We start from the raw sequence: 21,519 nt of genomic DNA, 5'->3' as shown, positions 1-21,519 counted from the left end.
GATATGCTGTCACCCAGGCCTTTTTGTCTCATCTATAAAGCACAAGTAAAGTCAATTTAGCATAATTCTTGAGGGCCCTAGAATTTTCATAATGGTAAATGAAAATTGGCTTCAACTTAAGATCACTGGGTGCATTAGCCCCTAATAAGCCTGTCCTTTGAAGCTTTGAAGTTAGGCTTTGACTTTTCTCTGGCTAGAAAAATCTTACATGGCATCTTCTTCCAATAGAAGGCTATTAAGTCTACATTGATAAACTGCTGATTATTGTAGCCACCTCCATCTACCTTTGCTAGATCTTCCGGATAACGTGTTACAGCTGCTCCATCAGCACTTGCTTCTTCACCTTGTACTTCATTGTTATACTTCTTTTCTTAAACCTCGTTTAAGAAATCAAACTCTGCTAGCTTCAAACTTTTCTACAGTTTCCTTACCTCTCCACCCTTGAGTTAGGGCCTTGCTCTGGATTAGGCTTTGGCTTAAAGGAATGCTGGGGCTGGTTTGATCCTCTATGCAGACCGCTAAAACTTTCTCCATATCAGGAATAAGACTGTTTCACTTTCTTATCATTCAGGTATGCGTTAGAATAGCATTTTTAATTTCCTTCAAGAACTTTTTGTTTGCATTCACAATTTGGCTAACTGTTTGGCACCAGACGTCTAACTTTTGCTTATCTGGATTTCTGACATGCCTTCCTCACTAAGTTTATCATTTCTAGCTTTTGATTTGAAGTGAGAGAAGTATGACTCTTCCTTTCACTTGAACACTTAGAGGCCATGGTAAGGGTATTAATTGGCCGAATTTCAATATTGTTGTGTCTCAGGGAATAGGGAGGAGCAGGAGAGGGAGAGAGGAGGGGAACAGCTGGTAAGTGGAGCAGTCAGAACACACACAACATTTATAGATTAATGGGCATGGTCTGTGGCAGCCTAAAACAATTACAATCGTAACATCAAAGATCAGTGATCACAGATCACCACAACAGATTCAATAAAAATGAAAAACTTTCAAATATTATGAGAATGCCCAAAATGTGACACAGAGACATGAAGTGAGCACATACTGCTGGAAAAATTGCACTAATAGACTTGTTCAACACAGGGTTACCAAAAACTGTCAATTTGTAAAATAAACAACAACAACAACAACAACAACAACAAAAACACATTGTCTGTGAACTGCAATAAAGCAAAGCACAATAAAATGAGGAAAGCCAGTGGTCATCTTCCTCCAAAACCTGTTTTTCCATCAGTTGTATCTATTTATGAAAATGACAACATCATCTACTTAATCTAGAAATAACAACCAATTTGATTCTTGTTCTTCCTTCCCCACATCCAATTGATTGTACTCTGTTTTCGCTATCTCATATGGCAACATAGTTGCCTTTCTGTCAATGTAGTTCAAGCTATCATTGCCAGTAGCTTAGAGTATTGTCACAGCCTCCTAACTGGTACTTCCACTCCAATTTATTTTTTGATACTAACACAAAGAGAATTTCTGCAGATAATAATAGTAGATAACATTAATTGCCTAGCATATGCACAGCACTATACTATGTGCTTCCTGTCTCTTTTTAATAGGCACAGCCACATGATAAAGTCAGAACTTTTTTTTTTTTTAATTTTACAGATGAGGCAAAAGAGGTTTGGGGAGGTTAAAGAACTTACCTAAGGTAACAGAGATAGCTCAGAAGTGACAACACCAGGAATCCAAGGTTTATCTGGCTTCTAAAAACCCTGTTTGTTTTTGCTTTCTTTGCTACTAGCCTGTTTGCAATCTTCAATGTCTATCCCTATCCCATCTGCCTTTTCCTTCTCCTTCCATTCTTCCAACCCATGAGTCCTTCTTTTGGTTTTACTTATTCCCTTAAATATTTACTTGTTTGTCATTTCAAGGAAGTCCGTCACAGCAGGCTCCTCTTCTTCTGCCGTGTCCACATCTGTCCTGATCCCTCTTTCTCTCCACTCTCTCTTCCCAGCTGCTAAGAGAGGCTGGAGAAAGAAACGAATAGACAGGATGGCTCCAACAACCTCTGCAGATGCAGATACACAAAAATCCCTGCATTGAGCCGAGATCGCGCTACTGCACTCCAGCCTGGGCGACAGAGCAAGACCCCGTCTCAAAAAACAAACAAACGAACAAACAAACAAACAAAAAACTCCCTGCATCTTTAGCTTTTCTCTGACTAACTCTCAGAGTTGCTTTACGGTTCTTATATAATGAATCAATCAAGTACAAAGTGCTTTGTAAAGAGAGCTATAAAGCACCCTGCATGTGTAAGGTGCAACTAACTACTCACCCTCCTTTTACATGCTCAGGGCTTCAACTGAGTTATTCTGTGAGCAAGAATATTCTGTGTGCATCCAAGCAGAGAATGGCACATCTGTGTTCAAGGTAAAGGAAGAATAGAACCCTAAATAATATGAAGTTGGCCGAGAAAATCTCTACTTAACATTACTGCCAGAGTCCAGCTTAAAACTTCATTGGGGTTGTCATAAGCGAGTAAGACAGGAAGAAAATGGCATTAACCTAAAAAAACCTCACTTTAAAAATCTCTCTAGAAGGGTTCCCCTCCCCCCCATCTCCCTGGAAGTTTTAAGTTTTTGCAAATATCCTCCCTTGTCCTGCCCAGATCTTGTCCCTTCTAGTCCTGGCCTTCCCCATTCCTGGGGGCCCCCGCCCCTCCGACCCCCGCCGACCGGCAGTGGACTACAACTCCCGGCGTGCCGCGCGCGTCCGGCCGGCTGCACCGGGGCTTTGCGCGTGGCGGCCGCCGAGCTCCGCGCGGGGCAAACCTCCCGGTGCGGCCATGCGGGGAGGTAAGTGATCTGCCTGTGCGCCCAGGGCGTGGGAAGGCGTCCGCCCTCTCCTCTCTCCAGGATGAAAGGAAACGAAGAATGCCGCAATGAAAACCGCTCTGCCCTCCCAAAAACACATCTTGGCCGTGTGTCCGGTGCTCCTGCAGCTCGTTGCACCCACGGACGTGGGCTCTCACTGTGGAGTGGAGTAGGGGCAGAAGGGTGCCCTGCCCCACGGAGAGCCCGGGCTCGCCTGGGGCTGCTGGCAGTGCTCGGGGAGCGGGACGGGGTGGTGGCACGACTCGGCGGGGTACCCTGAGAGCGCCACACCTCCACCCTCCACTTTCCAAAGACCGGCTTCCCCGGGGAGCCCCCACACTAAACGCCAGCGAACTGCCTCTCCGTGAAAGTCTTAGCCAGAAACTTTCCCCGCTTTGTCGCCAGTGCCACAGAGAGTTGTGTGGCTCTGGGCCGGCGCTGCTGGTCCAAGAGGCAGCCTGGCGTCTTCTGCCCCTACCGTCCCCTTCTCAGGCCAGTTCTCACTTGCCCCTGAGACGCCATTCCCGGCGCGGTGAGGTCGGCCCTGCCCTCGGGCGACTTCAGGCTGGCCGCGCCGGGGGTCGGATCCCGGGAGGCAGGGCCGGCGGCTCCTTTGGGACCGCGCTGGCTCCCTAGGCGAGTCCTTTCTGCCTGGGGGACGAATGCTGATCTAGAAAAGAAGCCAATCAAAGTCAACAGCTTCCCGCCCTTCCTAACCGCCTCCCCTCTCCCTATCTGAGCCCATTCCCAAGTGGGTCGACAGTTCTGCTCCAGAATACTGACACCAAAGTTATTTCAGCATATAATTTGGAGATTTCAGGATCTCTAAAGTTATTTCAGCATATCCCATAATGTGCTGGATCGGAAGGTCTTGTTTGGTTGCCTCTCCCCCTCACCCCCACACACCACATACACACACACCCCCACATACGTACCACACCCACACACAAAGTACACCACATAGTGCACACATCACACTCACATACTTTATGCTACATACTACACACACAACTTTTTATCAGCAGAGGATTGATGTCAAACAGTTTGTTGGAGGGAGTGTGTGAGTACTAGTGTACATATATATATATATATATATATATATATATTCACAAGTGTCAGTTTACTACCAAAGTTAGAAACTAGCTGGTAAGTGAAACCTCCTGTTGTCATAATTTAGAGTGTCTTTGTGGCTCACTTTTTATAAAACGGGATTAACTTCCTACAACACTTTCTGAAACTTTACTCTTGTGTAACAGGCAAACTTTTGATCACAGCAGGCCAGATGGGAGGGGATGTCCCTTTGTATATGCAGGAAGAGATGCTTGGAAAAACTTCACAGAATCCTTTCTCCTGTGGCTGTGTCTAAGGAAGAGCTGGGTGTAACTACAGTTTATTTGCCTTTTCCCCGCCAAGAGTGGAGAGCTGAACATGCTTTTGTTCTGAGCAGCACTGTCAGGACAACCCCAGCTCCCCAGGACACAGAACTCCCAGTCCAACTCGCTTCCAATTTGGATTTACTGGGAGAATAGTTCAGGAATTTCAGATCAAGTCCAAAAGCATTAAGGAATCTGTTAGTGAAAGGGCTCTTTATCTACATAAGAGTCCATCATTTTGAGATCAGCACTGGTGAAAGATCCACATGCCTGACCCATGCTCAAAAAATACTGCTCAAAAATATTTAATTGGTTCCTAGATTACTATTGTTTGCCTTTTCAAGGGAGCAATGGCAAATATTTGAAATCTTTCTTGGCAGTGATCTTCAAGGAAGTCGAAAATTTCTAATATAATTCCTGGAATAAGTAAAGAACAAATTTTTTGACCTTGAAATTCAGGTTCCAAATTTAGATCAAAGTTAATCTCCTAATGTCCTAAAAGATTATTTTTAAAAAGGGAGGCAGGCAGCTTTTTCCTCAGAGTCTACCTGAATTCTACAGGATATTACAGCAAGTGATAACTTTTTCCAGGATCTTTCTGGGGAACCTGTGTTCTGTGCCCTGTCTTGAGTGGTTTTGTTGACCATCTTGACCTAAAAGTGTCCAAATGTTGATTGATGTTTATTTCAATGAAGAGGCAACCATGTATGTTTTCTGTGTATGTGCAGAACATTAATGGGATGAGATTATTCTCCTGGAAAAGTGGTTTAAGCCAAGCAAGGGAACTGTGAGAATGACCAGGGTAACTTAAACAAAAGATCTTGCCCAGCCTCTCTGCTCCACCTCCCAGTTTTCTGATTTGGTATTTAGGATGATGGCGGGAGAGACTATGAATTTTGGGGTGGGCATAATGTCTTTCTATTCATATGTAACTAATATAGTACCGGGTACTCATAGATTGTAAGTGTTGGTTAAATTTCTTGAATTATGCTTTTTGTCCAACTGGGATAAACAGTTAAAATTAAACCTCCCAGAACTAATTGTTTTCGTTTTGTAGAATAAGGTTTTGTTTGTTTCAGTTTGAATTTTTGCTGGCTTCATTTGGCAGGATAAATGCCAAAATAAAAGAATGTGGGCGTTTTCAGGAGATCTGGTCATCTATTTTGCATCCTTTCCGAAATATGTTACTTCCTGCATAATGAAGTAAAAGGATTTGCTGCTGGGCAGTGCTTTCCTTATTCTCACAAAGAGATTACTTAAAAGCCAGCCCTGGGAACTTTGTCCATGAATCTCTATTAGGAAAAAAAGAGTAACATGGGACTGCAGCTTCCGAGTGTTCTCTGGTTATAGCCCATAAGCACTGGCTTCTCACTCTTATTTTTGCCTCTGGGGAGAAAAAGAAATAGTTTGAACCATGACATTCATGCTCAGAACAACAGCTAAGACCTATCATGCAGCAACAGTGAAGGGGAGGGAGAAAATAAGAAGCTATTGAGACAGCTTGTTTTTCTTTGTACAAGACAGGTGCAGGGAGAATTCTGCAGGTTTTGGACTCCTGACTCATTTCTTGCACTAATTGTGCTGAAGGTAGTTAGCAAAAGTGAACAGGCACACTGTAGCTTTAAAAAGTCAGCCATGAACCAGAAGGCAGTTGGTGCAGCTTGTGTGTGATTCCTAACGTCATGTTGGCTGAGAGCCAGCCTGGTTTTATTTCACTGTGTCAAATTGTACCTCCTTATTGAATTCCTTTGCCAGCCTACTTTGTGAAAGAAAACATTGGGGTTTCTTTGGCTGTTCTTGATAAGCCTATAAAAAATGATATTTTTTAGTTGCTTATAGGTAGGTTTTCTTTTTACTCTTCCACAAAAAAGAAAATAATAGTAATAATAATAAGACAATGTAGTGTGGTGTTGCAGAGTATCATTGTGAGTGTTTTGTTTTGTTTTGTTTTGTTTTCTGAGATGCTTAGAAAATGGTGAATGTGTAACAGTTTCCAACTGAAGTGAAATCATATTCTGTTAGCATGGAGCAGCAGCACTATCTTCCTGTCTACTCTCTAACGGTGTGTGAATGTATGCTAATATCTATATATATATATTAAATGTTGGATTTCTCTATCAATGATCTAAGTGGTTTGCAGCTGGAAGTTTGTGTGTATGTGTGTGTTTCAGGAGTGAAAATTATCCCACACTTACAGTGTTATTTGTTAATCATCTACTTCTCTAACAGTGATAAAATCTTGCGAATATACTAAATGATGCACTTGCCATGTCAGAGTAATCCCTAGAGAAGGAGTGCCGAAGTATAAAGTGATTTGAGTGGAAATGTATTTAATTTATGGCTTCAGCTGAATAAGAGCAAACACGTTTCAGGACTGTTTCTTCCTTTTTTTTTTTTTTTCTTAAAGCAGTTTTGTTCGTAGCTTTTTCATTTTGCTAATTGCATATTAATTGTGGAAGGCTTTTAATTTTCCACAGCCCTCATCCTACTAAACAAAAAGACAGAGTGATGGATGCTACAGTATCTCCTTAAATGTTTTGATGATTCTTCATAAATCTAATGAGCTACCTACTCTTTCTTACACATACACACACACACACACACACACACACACACACACACACACACACACACCAGCACCACCTTTCTGTGCTAAGGGCTATCTGGCATTTTTTGTGAGCTTCCTGCTTTACCACAGCATGGCCATCTCACAGACGGGTTTTTGAGGCTTTCGTTGAGAATGTGAGGTAGGGGAATACTTGCTGACAAAAGCTTTAAGTGTCCTTCTGCATTGCAATGAAAAAATCTAGGAGCAAGGGGGAGTGGACAAAAAAAAAACCAAACACAATAAGAAAAAACAAATCAAAGCCCATAATGGGAGGGGGGCAGGAAAAGGGGGATTGTTTTTCTCTACTTTGACTCATTTATGAGTTGCAGTGTCTTAAGTGAGAGCTAGGCACCCAGAAGAAGCTGTGCCAGTTCACACAGCACTTGTTTTCAACGAGGATTCAATTTCATTTGCAAATGCTTATTGTCAAGGCAGGGAGTGCCAGTACAGATGAAAGCACCCCAATCCGTCTCCTCCAGTTCTTTAGGTTTAATCACATCTCTCCAATCGCCGAGGGAACTGGAGATTTAAACAAACATACGTGAACTGGTGTGAAGCTGTAAAAGGGACCATTATGTTTCCGATTCAGAATATATATTCTTCTCTCACTTTCTAAGAATTAAACACAAGCTTTTCTCCCTTATTGATTAGTTGCTGAAGTAAAGGAACCCTGCAGCCTTCCCATGCTATCTGTTGACATGGAAAACAAGGAAAATGGCTCTGTCGGTGTAAAAAAGTAAGTGAAGCTGGCTTCTGAGTTCTGCTTCTGCAAACAACAGAGGGACTTGGTTTCTATTTTCGTACTTCTTGCTTATCTACTACAATACACAGTTTGGGGGTCGCCTTGGTTTGTCTACACTGGCCAGCAGCCTCCCTTCTCCCCCCTACCCCAGTTACCTTTTTCTGTATTCCATTTCTAAGACAGAGATGACTCAGACATCAAAATATATATGAAAGGTTTGTGTATCAGGCTTTGGAACAAGGATGGTTGAGGATTTCAGCCCTGCATTCTGTATATTGAAACAAAAACTCCAAGCAGAGACTCTTCCATAGACAACACAGAATGGGGGCAGAAAACAGAGTTCAAATTTTTTTTTTTAAATACAATCACCTCTAACTCTGAAAACTAAGAGCTATAGTGCAGGAAGGGAAAAAGCTTCAGTAAGAATATAGTTTAACAACTCCTCTGTCCTAATTTTATGAACTGTTTAATGAATGTGAAACATTTCTGTGCATACATGGTGTTTATTTTAATGTCTGTTCTCACATTTGAAACTTGTGTTTATATGTGTCATGTAAGAGTTATATATTTGATTATTTTAAATGGGAAAATTCAATTGCACATGTAACATAATATTTTGATATTTATGAGTATATGAAAAATGTATATTCTCACTTAGGAGTTATAGCAAAGCAATAAGTACTTTGATTACAAGGAGAAAGTGAGTTCCAAGAGGGAGTTATCTGTTTCATTTCTTTCCATATCATTTAGTTTAAAATTGCCGTCAACTTGAGCTTTGGAGGAAACTAATTAAATATAATCCATAGAAGCTGTGATATCTAAATGAGGAAACAGTGTGCTATATGTTTATGAATAGAAGGTATATTTTGCTTCACAGCAAAGTTACATTAAAACTAACTTAATAAAATCTGTTTTTTAAAGTTCTCGGGTAATTTATATATCAGTGCCATACTGCCATGCTGATTACCATCCCTAAAGTTTGGGGTAGGTAGGTGGAGGAGAAATGAAAGAAACAGATGCTGTTTTATGTGTGAGTTAGATCAGTGTTATCCAACAGTACTTTCAACAATGATGGAAATGTTCTGTATTTGTGCTGTCTAAAATGGTAGCCACTAGCCACATGTGGCTACTAAGAATATGAAATGTGACTAGTTTAAGTAAGAAACTGAACTTTTAATTTTACTTAATTGTAATTAGTTTTAAAATTAGCAGCTTTACTGAAGTATAATCTTTGCATAATAAATTGCATGTGTGTAAAGTAAGTTTTGATATTTTTATCCCCTCTTGAAACTACTGCCACAATTAAGATGATGAATATTTCCATCACTTCCAAAATTTCCTTACGACCTTTTGTAATCTCTCCCTCCTGTCCTTTTCTGCCCCCATATCCCCTGGCAACCACTGTTATGCTGTCATTATAAATTAGTTTGCTTCTTCTAGAATTTTATATAAATGAATGTGTATACATCCCCCGCCCCCACACACACACATATAGTTTCTGTCACTCAGCATAATTAATTTGGGATTTATCCATGTTATTGTGTATATCAATATATCATTACTTTTTAATTACTGAGTAATATTTCACTGTTTGGATCTACAACAATTTGTTTACTACCATCCAAATGATGATAGACATTTGAATTGTTTCTGTTTCTTAGGTATTATAAATAAAGCTGCTTTGATCATTTGCGTGCAGGTCTCTGTGTGGACATATGCTTTCATTTCTCTTTCATAATTACTTAGGAATGGAATTGGTTGGGCTCTATGGTGGGTGTCTGTTTAACTTTTTAAGAAACTGCCAAACTGTTTTCTAAACTGGTTGTCCCATTTTCATTTTCACTAGCAGTGTGTGGCATGTTCCAGTTGTTCCACATGCTCATGAGCTTAGTGTGATCAATCACTTTCATATTAGACATTATATCAGGTGTTTTATGTTTTCAGTTTTATTTCCCTAATGACTAATGATGTTGAGCATCTTTTCCTGTGCTTATTTGCCATTCATGTATCTTCCTAGATGAAGTATTGTTCAAATCTTTTGCCCATATTTGTATTGGGTTTTTTCATATTTATTGTATAGAGAGTTTTTATGTATTATGAATATGTCCTTTATCATATATATTATTTGAAAATATTTTCTTTAAGTGTGTGACCTATCATTTCATTCTCTCCATAGCATCTTTCAAAGTATCAAAGTTTTTAAATTTTAATGAAGTCTAGTTTATCAATTTTTTTCTTTTATGGATAGTGCTTTTGGTGTCATATTTAAGAAATCTTGGCCTAATGCAAGGTTACAATTATTGTCTCCTCTGTTTTCTTTTAGAAGTTTCACAATTTTAGGTTTCAGGGTTTAGGACTATGGTTTTTGAGTTAATTTTTGTTTGTAGTGTGAGATAAGGGTTTGAAGGGTTGAAGTGCTTTGTGTGGTGGTGGTAGTGGTGCTATGGATATCCAATCTTTCCACCTCTGTTCAAACACTTCTGCAACTTTGCTGAAAAATAATTGATCACATATGTGCAGGCTTATTTCTGGGCTCTCTATTCTATTCCATTGATCTTTTTGCATATATTTATGCCAATATAACACTGTTTTGATAAATATAACTTGAAATCAGGTAGTGTTAGCAATCCAACTTTGTTTTTTTCAAGGTTGTTTTGCCTCTGTACATTTCCATATGAATTTTAGAATTAGCTTGTCAGTTTCCACCAAATTTTTTTTGAAAATCTGTTGACATTTTGATTGGCATTGCATTGAATTATATATCAATTTGAAGAGAGTTGGTATTTTAACAATATTGTGTCTTCCAACAAATGAACACAGTATTTTTCTCCATTTGCTTAGGTCTTCTTTAATTTCTCTCAGCAATGTTGTATAGTTTTCACTGTGAAGATCTTGCACCTTTTTGCCAATTGCATCCCTAATATTTCATGTTTTGGATGCTATTTTAAGTGGTATTGCTTTTTTAATTTGAATTTTCAATTATCTTAACATATACAAATACAATTGATTTTTTATATTGATGTTATATGCCACAACCTTGCTAAACTCACTTATGACTTCTAGTAGCTTTTTAGTAGATTACACCACATTTTGTAACATAGACAATTATGTCTTGTGAATAAAGACAGTTTTAATTCTTCCTTCCCAGTCTGAATGCCTTGTATTTCTTTCTCCTTTATTACACTGAGTAGAACCTTCAGTGAAAAGTTGAAAAAAGTGGTGAGCTGGGTATGGTGGCTCACACCTGTAATCCCAGTACTTTGGGAGGCCAAAGTGGGCAGATCACTTGAGATCAAGAGTTCGAGACTAGTCTGGCCAACATGTGAAACCCCATCTCTACTAAAAATACCAAAAAAAAAAAAAAAAAAAGAGAGAGAGAGAGAGAAATTAGCCAGGCGTGGTAGTACATGCCTGTAATCCCAGCTACTCAGGAGGCTGAGGCAGGAGAATCCCTTGAACTGGGGAAGCAGAGGTTGAAATGAGCCAAGATTGTGCCACTGCACTCCAGCCTGGGTGACAGTGAGACTCCGTCTCAAAATAATAATAATAATAATAATAAAATAAAATAAGAAAAAGTAAAGAAAAAAGTGAAAACAGGCATCTTTTTGTTCCTCATCTTTTTCATATCTATGTTCTTCTGTATATATGTGTCTTTTTTTCTGTATACTTTTAAGATATTCTCTTTATCATTGGTGTCTTAAGCAATTTGGTTATGAGACTTGGTGTGGTTTCCTTCATGTTTCTTGTGCTTTGTGTTTGTTTGGTTTCTAAGATCTGTGCCTGGGCCTAGTTTTCATCAAGTTTGGAAAATTGTCAACCATTCGTTTTCAAATACTTTTGGTCTCTCTCCCTTTGTCTTTGGGGACTCCAATTTTATGTGGATTTGACCACTTGATATTGTCCCATAATTCATTGATGATTGGTTCATTTTAAAAGTCATTTTCTCTGTGTTTCGTTTTTGATAGCTTCTATTGCTTTGCATTCGTGTTCACTAATCATTTCTTTTAAAATGTTGAATCTGCTGTCAATTCCACCAATGCATTTTTCATTTCAGACAATGTAGCTTTCATCTCTAGCAGTTCAATGTGGATCTTTTTAAGAGTATCTTCCATGGCACAACTTAACATATCCAATCCTTCCTCTAGCTTCTTGAACATGTAGAATATGGCCTTAATAACTCTCTCAATCTCCTTGTCCCATATTATTTGTATTGTTTCTCAGTCAGTTTCAATTAACTGAATTTTCTTGCATGGTCATATTTTTCTGCATCTTTGGTTGCCTGGTAATTTTTGGTTGAATGACAGACATTGTGAATTTTACCTTGTTGGGTGCTGGCTGTTTTTGTATTTCTGTAAATATGCTTGATCTTTGCCCTGGGATGCTATTAAGTCACTAGAAATAGTTTGATCCTTTTAAGTCTTGCCTTTAAGTTTTATTAGGAACAGAGCCGCATTTAGACTGAGGGTATTTTTTCCCCTTTTACTGTGATAAGACCCTTTTTTATATTTTAAGACCCTTTTTTATGCTCCTGAATTGAGATTTTCATCTCTGGCAGGTGAAAAAGGCACTATATCCATCCCTGCATCGTCTCCAAGACTCATTCCCTCTAAACCTTCAAGGTTTGTTCCCCTGCCTCAGGTAGTTTCCTCATATGCAGGTGCTGATCAGGACTCTGCCAAACACTTGAAGGGAACCCTCTGCAGACCTCCAGAGTTCTCTTTTTTTGTAACTCTCTCCTCTTCAGGACTGACTTTTGCACAGCCTAAAAGCCTTCTTCAGGCAGTGAGTGGAATGGCTTACCCATCTCTCAAGGATTACTGTCCCAATGACCAACGTCTTGTGTACCATTGCCTCATATATTTCATCTTTTTTTTTAAATTATTGTTTTAGTTAGAAGAGTAAATATGGCCCCCATTACTCCATCTTGACTGGAAGTAGAAGTTCCATTTAATTTATATAGCCACAGGTTCCTAGTGGCTAGCACTGGACAGGGCAGAGTTAGATTATAATGCAGACTCCAGAAAGGGATAACACGTAGTCTTAAGGCTATGTTGTGGAGGGGGCTGCCCCTATACATTGTAGGATGTTTCTCAGCATCCCCACCTTTTACCAATGATATGCCAGCATTACCCCTCTCCAGCCTTGACAATCAAAAATGTCTCCAGACATTGCCAAATGTTCCCTGAGGGGAAAAATTTTCCTCAATTGAGAACCACAGGCTAACTCTTACCTGAGTAATGTGTGACAGGGTTGCTTCTGGGCATCAGAAAGAAGTTTACATATTTGTACTGGTTATTTCTTCTTAAAACTCTTTAAAGATCATGGAATTTTAAATATTCCAATTTGAAGCTTCTGCTTTCTTTCTTTATATATCATAGAAGAGAAGGGCAGAGAAGAAGAGAGGTAAAATATTAACATTTTGGAGAATCTGGGCAAAAAGCATACGGGATTTTTGTACTATTCTTGCAACTTTTCTGTAAATCTGAAAATTTTTTAATTAAAAAAAAGCCAGTTTATTAGTTGAGAAAGAAAATTTTTCTTCCTTTAGGAAAGAAGCAACTCCTAACCCAAATTTGGAGACCAGGGGGAATTAAGCATGACATTGCAATGGCAAGTCTCAAGTTAAGAGCACTTGGGTTTGACCTTGCTTTTGTTTCTTAAATAGTAGAATAATATTGAATAAATAAATCTCTTAATTTCTCTCTGCCTCAGTTCTCTTAAATATAAAATATAGAGTTGTTGTGAGGAATCAAAAGGAAACAGTTATAAATTGCAGAGTGAAACAGCAGTGATAAACTATATATATTGCAAACTTTTTTTCAAGTAAGTAAACAGAAGCTCAGAGAAGTGAATACTTAAAAATGACATGAGAAAGTGGCAAATCTGAAGTTTGAACCCGGCTCTTCTGACTCCAAGATAACTATTTTTTCTTCATACAATTTTTGTTTTATAACTATCCTCACTCAGTCCCATAAACTGGAATGAGTTTGGTTTTAAGGAGTCTTGAGGCAGGCTTATTTCAAGGCTGGATCCTGGTACTTGTGTCGTTGCTGCAAGAGGAGGAAAAGGATAATTGAGACGCATATGTCAGGTCTTCTCATTTCAAACTTGTTGACCTAAATGACTGTGATAAATGCTACCTTGAGAATTTTAAACAAATGTCATGCTGGACTCCTCTCCTCAAATTCATTTATTCCTTCTAAAGTCTCCCAGCCTTGACCCACAAAATTCTTAGATCTCTGATGTGGACCCTTGTTCAGATCTCTGTTATTCTGTATATTATGGGTCAGTATGATTTTGGCATGACAATCACCAAGGCCTAGATTCTACTTGAACACATTCTGAAATGGAAGAGTAAGTGAATCTTATATTTAATTTTATATTCAGAGTCTTCAATAGTAATAACCAATACATAAGAAAAGCACAAACAGAAAAATACCAAAGAAAAATGTCCAAAACATGAGCAAACATTTCACAGAAGAGGAAATATATATGGCCAATTAACATATGAAGAGGTGTGTAGTACCGTTAGTGACCAAGAAAATGCAAGTTAAGATTATAATGACGTACCCATTCACTTGGCAAAAAATTTAAAATGCGGCAATTCTAATCATTAGCGAGATATGGATAGGATACAATGCTAGTAGGAATATTAACTGATAGGGCAGCTTTGCAGAAGGGTTTGGTATTTTTTCTAGTGTTAAACAATCGAATATTTTATAAATTAACAATTCAATTTCTGGATATATGTATCAGTCAGTGCTGTCCAACAGAAATAAAATCTGAGCCGCATATGTAATTTTCAGTTTTCTAGTGGTCATATTTAAATAGGTAAAATGAATTTTAATAATATATTTTATTTAACTCATTATATCACTTAAACATGTAATCAACATGACATCATCAATGAAATATTTTACATTTTTGTGCTAAATTTCCTAAATCTGTTGTGTACTTTACACTTATAGTAGGGGGGTTCAAACTTTCGGCTTCTCTGGGCCACATTGGAAGAAGAATTGTCTTTGGCCACAGATGAAATACACTACCACTAACAATAGCTGATGAGAAAATAAAAAATCTCATAATGTTTTAAGAAACTTCACGAATTTGTGTTGGGCCACAGTCAAAGCCATCCTGGGCTGCATGGAACCCATGGGCCACAGGTTGGACAAGCTTGACTTACAGGATCTCTCATTTTGGACATAAAATTTTCATTGGGCATATTTAATCTGCATTTGTATTTCCTAAAATCTACAGTTCAAAAGGTAGGATCACATACCCAAATAATTCCAAACATATTTAAAAGTTTTCCGATAACTGAATTCTGTAAGAAATTATTTTCTTGTAATTTTTACATCCACATTGACAACTGATTTGTCTTGATTCAACTTGGAAGCAAAAGCATATTGATTTCAAAACTATGTCTGTTCAAGTTAAATCAATTTGCTAACACATGTCAATATTACCAACATTGAATTCAAAGGGGTTTTGCATAAATTGATAAGCAACAATAAGCTTATCAATTTCAATAAATCTGCAAATTTTCTTGAAGTTTATTCATGTTAGAAAATGTATGAAATTATTATTGTATATTGTATTGCACTCTGAAAAGTTGCAATTTTAGCCTAAAATTTTGTTCCTCTTTAGCTAGGTCACAAGTCAGCTTTTCATTTCCTTGGAACTTCAAATTTAGCTGTTTCATATGCGGTGTGATATCAAAGTTACTCAGTCGTTTTTGTCTTTAATTTTTGAATATTTGGCCAGGCACAGTGGCCCATGCCTGTAATCCCAGCACTTTGGGAGGCCGAGGCAGGCAGATCACTTGAGGTCAGGAGTTTGAGACCAGCCTGGCCAACATGGTGAAATCCCATCTCTACTAAAAATACAAAAATTAGCCAGGCATGGTAGTGGGCACCTGCAATCCCAACTACTTGGGAGGCTGAGGCAGGAGAATCGCTTGAACCCAGGAGGCAGAGGTTACGTTGAGCTGAGATCGTGCCACTGCACTCCAGCCTGGGCAACAGAGTGAGACTGTCTAAAAAAAAAAAAAAAAGAAAAGAAAAGAAAAGAAAAAGAAAAAAAATTAATATTTGACAAGCATTCCTTCTGTTTCAGTAAAATCTTGAACAATACAGCAAATCTTTGTAAATCTTTTCCATTACTTAATCAACGAGCATTGGCAAAGAACACAGATTATTACATTCATTGTCTTCTATTTCTTTTAACAGTTCCATTAACTGGGATTGATCCATAGCATTTGCAAATATATGCTGAACAATTCAACAGTAGTATCTGTAACACTTTTCAAGAGTCTGCTTCAGAAAACGGAACATAGATACCATACAGTGGAATGAAGCAGTAAGAAAACACTGGTCTTTTTGTTTTAAAATTACAATAAATTCCAATTCTTAAAATTCAGATCTTTTTAAAAACTAGCATTGCTGAAGCACCATCCATCTGGATAGAATTTAATTTTTGTATATCTAGCTAAAATTCTTTGACAGAGATAAAAGATTCGAAAATATCTAAACCATGAATTTAGTTTTTCAAATTGTAAATAGACATTTCTTTATGAATTAGGAAGTCTTTTGAGATACAACATACCTCAAGCATTAATTAGGCAGTGTCTTTATGTTGTACTTTCATCTAAAACTAAAGTTTTAATGGCTTTTACATTTTGAATCAGTTGGTCTTAGGTTTTGTTAGAAAGACCTTGTATTCTTCAGGCAATTGTTTGGTGGCTTGATAGGAAAATCTTTTACTTTTTGTGACATACCTCTCTAGTCTTTTCTGATAATATTCTAGCAAAACTTCTATAACTGAAACAACCATATGTCCATTGAAAAATTGTTTTTTTGTCTATGTAAAGATCCAAGCCATTTATAGCTAAGCAAAGTTATAAGCTCAGATTCTGTTTTAAATCATATTATCTTTACCTTTTTTTACACAACAAACAGCATTTTTTTCTCTTGCTATGTTCTAACAAATTGCAATTGCTATTCATGAAATTTCCAACATACCTTCTTTCGGTCCCTTTTTTCTTTGTTGTGTGTTACTAGTTTCTGCATCTCCTCTCAATTCTGCTCTTTTTAGATTTTAAAATTTTTCTATGCTTATTTTTAACTAAAAATATTTAATTATATAATAATTAAGATAACAAAAATGTCAATTTAATTTCCAATTACAATATACAAAGGGATCCTCATAACTCCTGCTGTCCATAAGCATTCAACAAACATATTACAGTGTTACCTGGGTGAATAGGAAAAAATTAATTTGAACTGAATCAATCTCTGACACAAATCAAACGGGGGTTGTACTACCAGAGAGGACACATGAACCTGCCATGAGAACTTCAACAATAGTACCCTATAGGATGGAACAGTTCAAGTAAAATGTAGGCAAAACAAAACAATGGAATTGTGTTTAACATAAACATATTTTATACCACTTCAAGTGTTTACATTTAAACTAAATTAAATTTAAAACTTAGTTCCTCAATCAAACTTTAAATGCTCAGTAGACACATGGTACTAGCTGCTACCATATTGAAAAGCACAGTTATATACCCAAAATAAATTCTTGCATCGGGGAAAGGTTATATGAACATAAGATTGACGGTGATGATTAACTCAGGTGGGGAGAGCATGAATGGGGAGCTCTGAATCATATAGATAGACATGATTATTATTAAGATTCCAGATTTTATTTTGCCTAGTAGGTTCATGAGTATTTATTTCATTATTAAAAATAGCTACCTAAATAACTAAGATGGAGCCATCTGAATAGTTGATATATCCTTTTTGACAGTTTTTGTGCACATACTCTATGTATCCACATGTATACATAACACAAGAATATATACATATATTCACATGTACTAAAGAATGTACATATATATGGGAGCATACACAAAAATGTATATATATATATTCAAAACACACATACAAATAAGCTTTTATTGAACAAATGGGATCATAGTATTCTCTTTTTTGTGGATTTCAGATGCACAGATTTGGGATGAATTATAAACTTTGGTACGTGACACACTCTTACCATTGATCTGTGTTTGGCCATGTTAGATTCATGTTAGAATTTTGACTAAATTTTTTTAAATCCATGTATTTAAGATGTATGTGCATATATATTCAAATCATGAGAATTCAATTTTTTTTCCCCCATTTGCTTAGTCTTTCTCACTGCCTTTTTCAGATGAAAAATGTCTTTTTCCCCCTATTTCATTTTATCCTGGGATGGGAGAAGGAACCGATGTTCCCACATGACAGATGCATGTAGTAAGTTCCTTTTCAACAGGAAGCAGTTTATTTCCCTACCACCACCATGCCCCCGAGCCCCTCAGTGGAGAAGACCTACTGCAGTAGAAAGTTCCCAGTGATGAAGTTTAGCAAGGACTTTCAAAGCAAGCCATTTCTTATTAATGCCACTTCTTTTCTTGCACATGTGTCTTCACCATATTCCTCTGCCTTTGTGTTCAGTGTGTTGTTTCATTTTGAAGCAAAGGCATAAAAATAATTTTGGAACTAACATTCCTGTCATAATTAGTAATGTGATGCTTTTTTTTCTTGGTAATGAATGTTGTAAGGTTTTGAACTAACTAAAATAATTACTTTTGAAATAGCCCTCTCTGAAACCTAACTGTATACCTGTTAAGCTATGTATTATGTTAAAGAAATTACCATTTTTGCTCATGTGAATTAGAGGATTAGAAAGTGAATGACAGAAGTAAAATATTAAGGTAGACTTAGAAATTATTATGGTATTGCTAGAGTTTCAAAACTCTGACTTCATTGTAGAATTAAAAGAACTTGTATAAAACATTGTAGAAAAGAGAACTTTTCATATAACAATAATAAAACAATGGCTACTATTACTTAGCTCATTAAAAAAAATCCAACCGTGCATACATGTACAGCAATCTACAGATCAGTCAGGTCTCCATCTCCTTGGGAAGCAGTCACATCTAGAAATGAATAAAAAACCTCACAGGGTACTTGATTGTTTGCCTGGAAGCCTGGTCTGGCTTCTCATGAAAAAAAGGAATGGGAAACTGATTGAAGTAACTATGTGCATGATCACTGACTTCAGCATTTGTTTATTTACTCCTAAGCCTGTCCTCTTGTAGTATAGAGCATAAATAATTATCAAGCCTCAGATGTATCTTCTTTGAAAACAATGAGGGGATTTTATTTAGCTTGCTAGGTAGTTTCTGGGTGATCTCTCCATCAGGCCCAATCTTGTCTGTTCTGTCCACTCTTCCCTGTCCCCACAGCCTCACTGCCCTCACCCTACCTGAATGCAGTGATGTGTGTGATGGTTCCTGGAATGCTCTTCTTCCCAAAAAAACAGCAATGTGGAAAGGGGTGGGAGGGGGCGCGGCAGTGATCATGATGGTAAGATGTTGTATCCTAAAAGCCAGGGAAACTATTAGCTCCCAAGACATTGTAAGTGGCTAATTATTAAATATCTCTTAACAGTCTGTCAGAAAATGAAAAGAAAGAAACAAACTGAGCCAATAATTCAAACCTGAAAAGTGACCTTTCTAGCCAGGATCTGAAGTTGTAAACCGTTTTCCAGATACGTATGATAAGTTAGAGTGTGCTATGGTTCTTCTTTTCCTTCCTTCCTTCCTTCCTTCCCTCCCTCCCTCCGTCCGTCCCTCCCTCCCTCTCTCTCTCTTTCTCTCCTTCTCTCTCTTTCTTTTTCTTTCCTTCCTTCTTTCTTTTTCTTCTCTTTCTTTTTTAACGTGGTAAGAACATTTACTATGAGTTCTACACTCAACAGATTTTTTTAAGTGTACGATACAGTATTATTATCTGTAGGCACAATGTTGTACAGCATATCGCTAAAACGTATCCATCTTCCAGGCAGAAATTTTATACCTGTTGATTATCAACTCCCCCTTTCCGCCTTCCTTCAGACTCTGCCAACCACCATTCTATTCTTTGCTTCTATGAGTTTATTTTAGATACCTCATATAAGTGGAATCATGCAATATTTGTCCTTCTTTGACTTGGTTATTTCACTTAGCACAATGTTCTCAAGGTTCATTCATTTTGTTGAAAATGTAAGGATTTCCTTCTTTTTTAAGGTTAAATAATATCTCATTGTATGTATATACAGCATTTCTTTTTTGCGGTGGGTCTCCCTATGTTGCCCAGGCTGGTCTCAAATTCCTGGTTCAAGGGATCCTCCCATTTCAGCCTCCCAAGTAGTTGGAATTATTGGCATGAGCCACCAAGCCCATCTAGTACATTTTATTTTTAAAATTCATTAATCTGTCAACGGATGTTTCAGTTGTTTCCATATCTTGGTGAATAGCATTGCAGTGAATATGGGAGTACTAATATCTCTTTGAGCTCCTGATTTCAATTCCTTTGGATAAATACTCTGAAGTGGGATTGCTATATCACATAGTAGTTCTATCTTTAATTTCTTGAGGAATCTACAGTTCCATAGCAGCTTCCCCATTCTGCATTTCTACCATTTCTACCACAGTATACAAAGGTTATGATTTATTCACATCCTTGCCAACATTTGTCATTGTTGTTTTGATAATAGTATCCTAAGAGGTATGAGATGATATCTCATTGTGGCATTGATTTGCATTTCCTTGATCATTGGTGATTTTGAACCTCTTTTCATATATATATATTGGCTATTTGTGTGTCTTCTTTTCAGAGATATCTATTATGTCCTTCGACCATTTTTTCAATTGAGTTATTAGTTTTTTTGCTATAGAATTGTAAGCATTCCTTATATATTTTAGAAAGTAACCTCTTATCAGATATATAGTTTGCAAGTATTTTCTCTCATTCCATAGGTTTCCTTTTTACTCTATTGAATATTTCCCTGGCTGTATAGAAGCTTTTCAGTTTTATTTAGCCCTGCTTGTTTATTTTTGCTTTTGTTGCCTATGCTTTTGGTGTCATATCCATGAAACTATTGCCAAAACTAATGTCTTGAAGCTTTCCCTCTGTGATTTCTTCTAGAAATTTTACAGTTTCAAGTCTTATGTTTAAGTCTTTAATCCATCTTGAGTTGATATTTTGTGTATGGTAAAAGATAATCCAGTTTTATTCTTTTGCATGTGGATATCCAGTTTTCCCAACACCATTAGTTGAAGAGACTCATCTTTCCCCATTTTGTGTTCTTGGCATTCCAGTCAAAGATCATTTGACCATATATCCATGGATGTATTTCTGGGCTCTCTGTTCTGTTCCATTGATCTATATGTCAGTCTTTATGCCATTGCCATACTGTTTAAATTACTGTTGCTTTGTAATATATTTTGAAATCAGGAAGTGTGTTGCCTCCAACACTGTTCTTTTTCAAATTGTTTTGGCTAGTCAAGATCTTTTCTGGTTCAATATGAATATTAGAATTTTTTTTCTATTTCTATAAAAATATCATTAGGATTTTGATGGGGATTGCGTTGAATCTGTGGATTGCTTTGGGTCATATGGAAATTATAACAATATTAAATCTTCCATCCATGAACTTGAGATGTCTTTGCATTTGTTTGTGTCTTCTTTAATTACTTTCATCAATGTTTCATAGTTTTTAGTATGTATGTCTTTCACTTCCTTAGTTAAGACTATTCCTAAGTATGACGTTATTGTAAATGGGATTGTTTTCCTAATTTCCTTTGCAGATAGTTCATTATCATTGTATAGAAATGCAACTGATTTTTCTATGTTGATTTTTGTATCCTGCAACTTTGCTGAATTTGTTTATTCATTCTCACAGGTTTTTTTTGTGGAATCTTTAGGGTTTTCTCTATATAAGATCATATCATCTGTAAATGTAAGGACAGTTTTACTTTTTCCTTTTCAATTTGGAGGCTATTTATTTCTTTGTCTTGCCTAATTGCTCTGGCTAGGATTTCCAGTCCTATGTTGAACAGAAGTGGCAAGAATGGGCATCCTTGCCTCGTTCCTG

At 37.3% G+C, this 21,519-nt stretch overlaps 1 protein-coding gene across 1 annotated transcript in view; it reads left to right on the top strand.

Moving 5' to 3' along the window:
- Window positions 1-2,705: 2,705 nt before the first annotated feature.
- The window catches only part of SAMD13 (sterile alpha motif domain containing 13), a 52,351-nt gene continuing 33,537 nt past the window's right edge, over window positions 2,706-21,519 (top strand). The window contains exons 1-2 of the mRNA XM_003805277.3: window positions 2,706-2,819; window positions 7,470-7,554. Of these exons, the coding sequence (XP_003805325.1) occupies window positions 2,810-2,819; window positions 7,470-7,554 (95 nt within the window). The 5' untranslated portion in view covers window positions 2,706-2,809. The remainder of the gene's footprint in view (window positions 2,820-7,469; window positions 7,555-21,519) is intronic.

This window comes from Pan paniscus, chromosome 1 (assembly GCF_029289425.2).
Source record: "Pan paniscus chromosome 1, NHGRI_mPanPan1-v2.0_pri, whole genome shotgun sequence".
NCBI classification, from domain to species: domain Eukaryota; kingdom Metazoa; phylum Chordata; class Mammalia; order Primates; family Hominidae; genus Pan; species Pan paniscus.
This window is presented reverse-complemented; position numbering and strand designations above follow the sequence as displayed.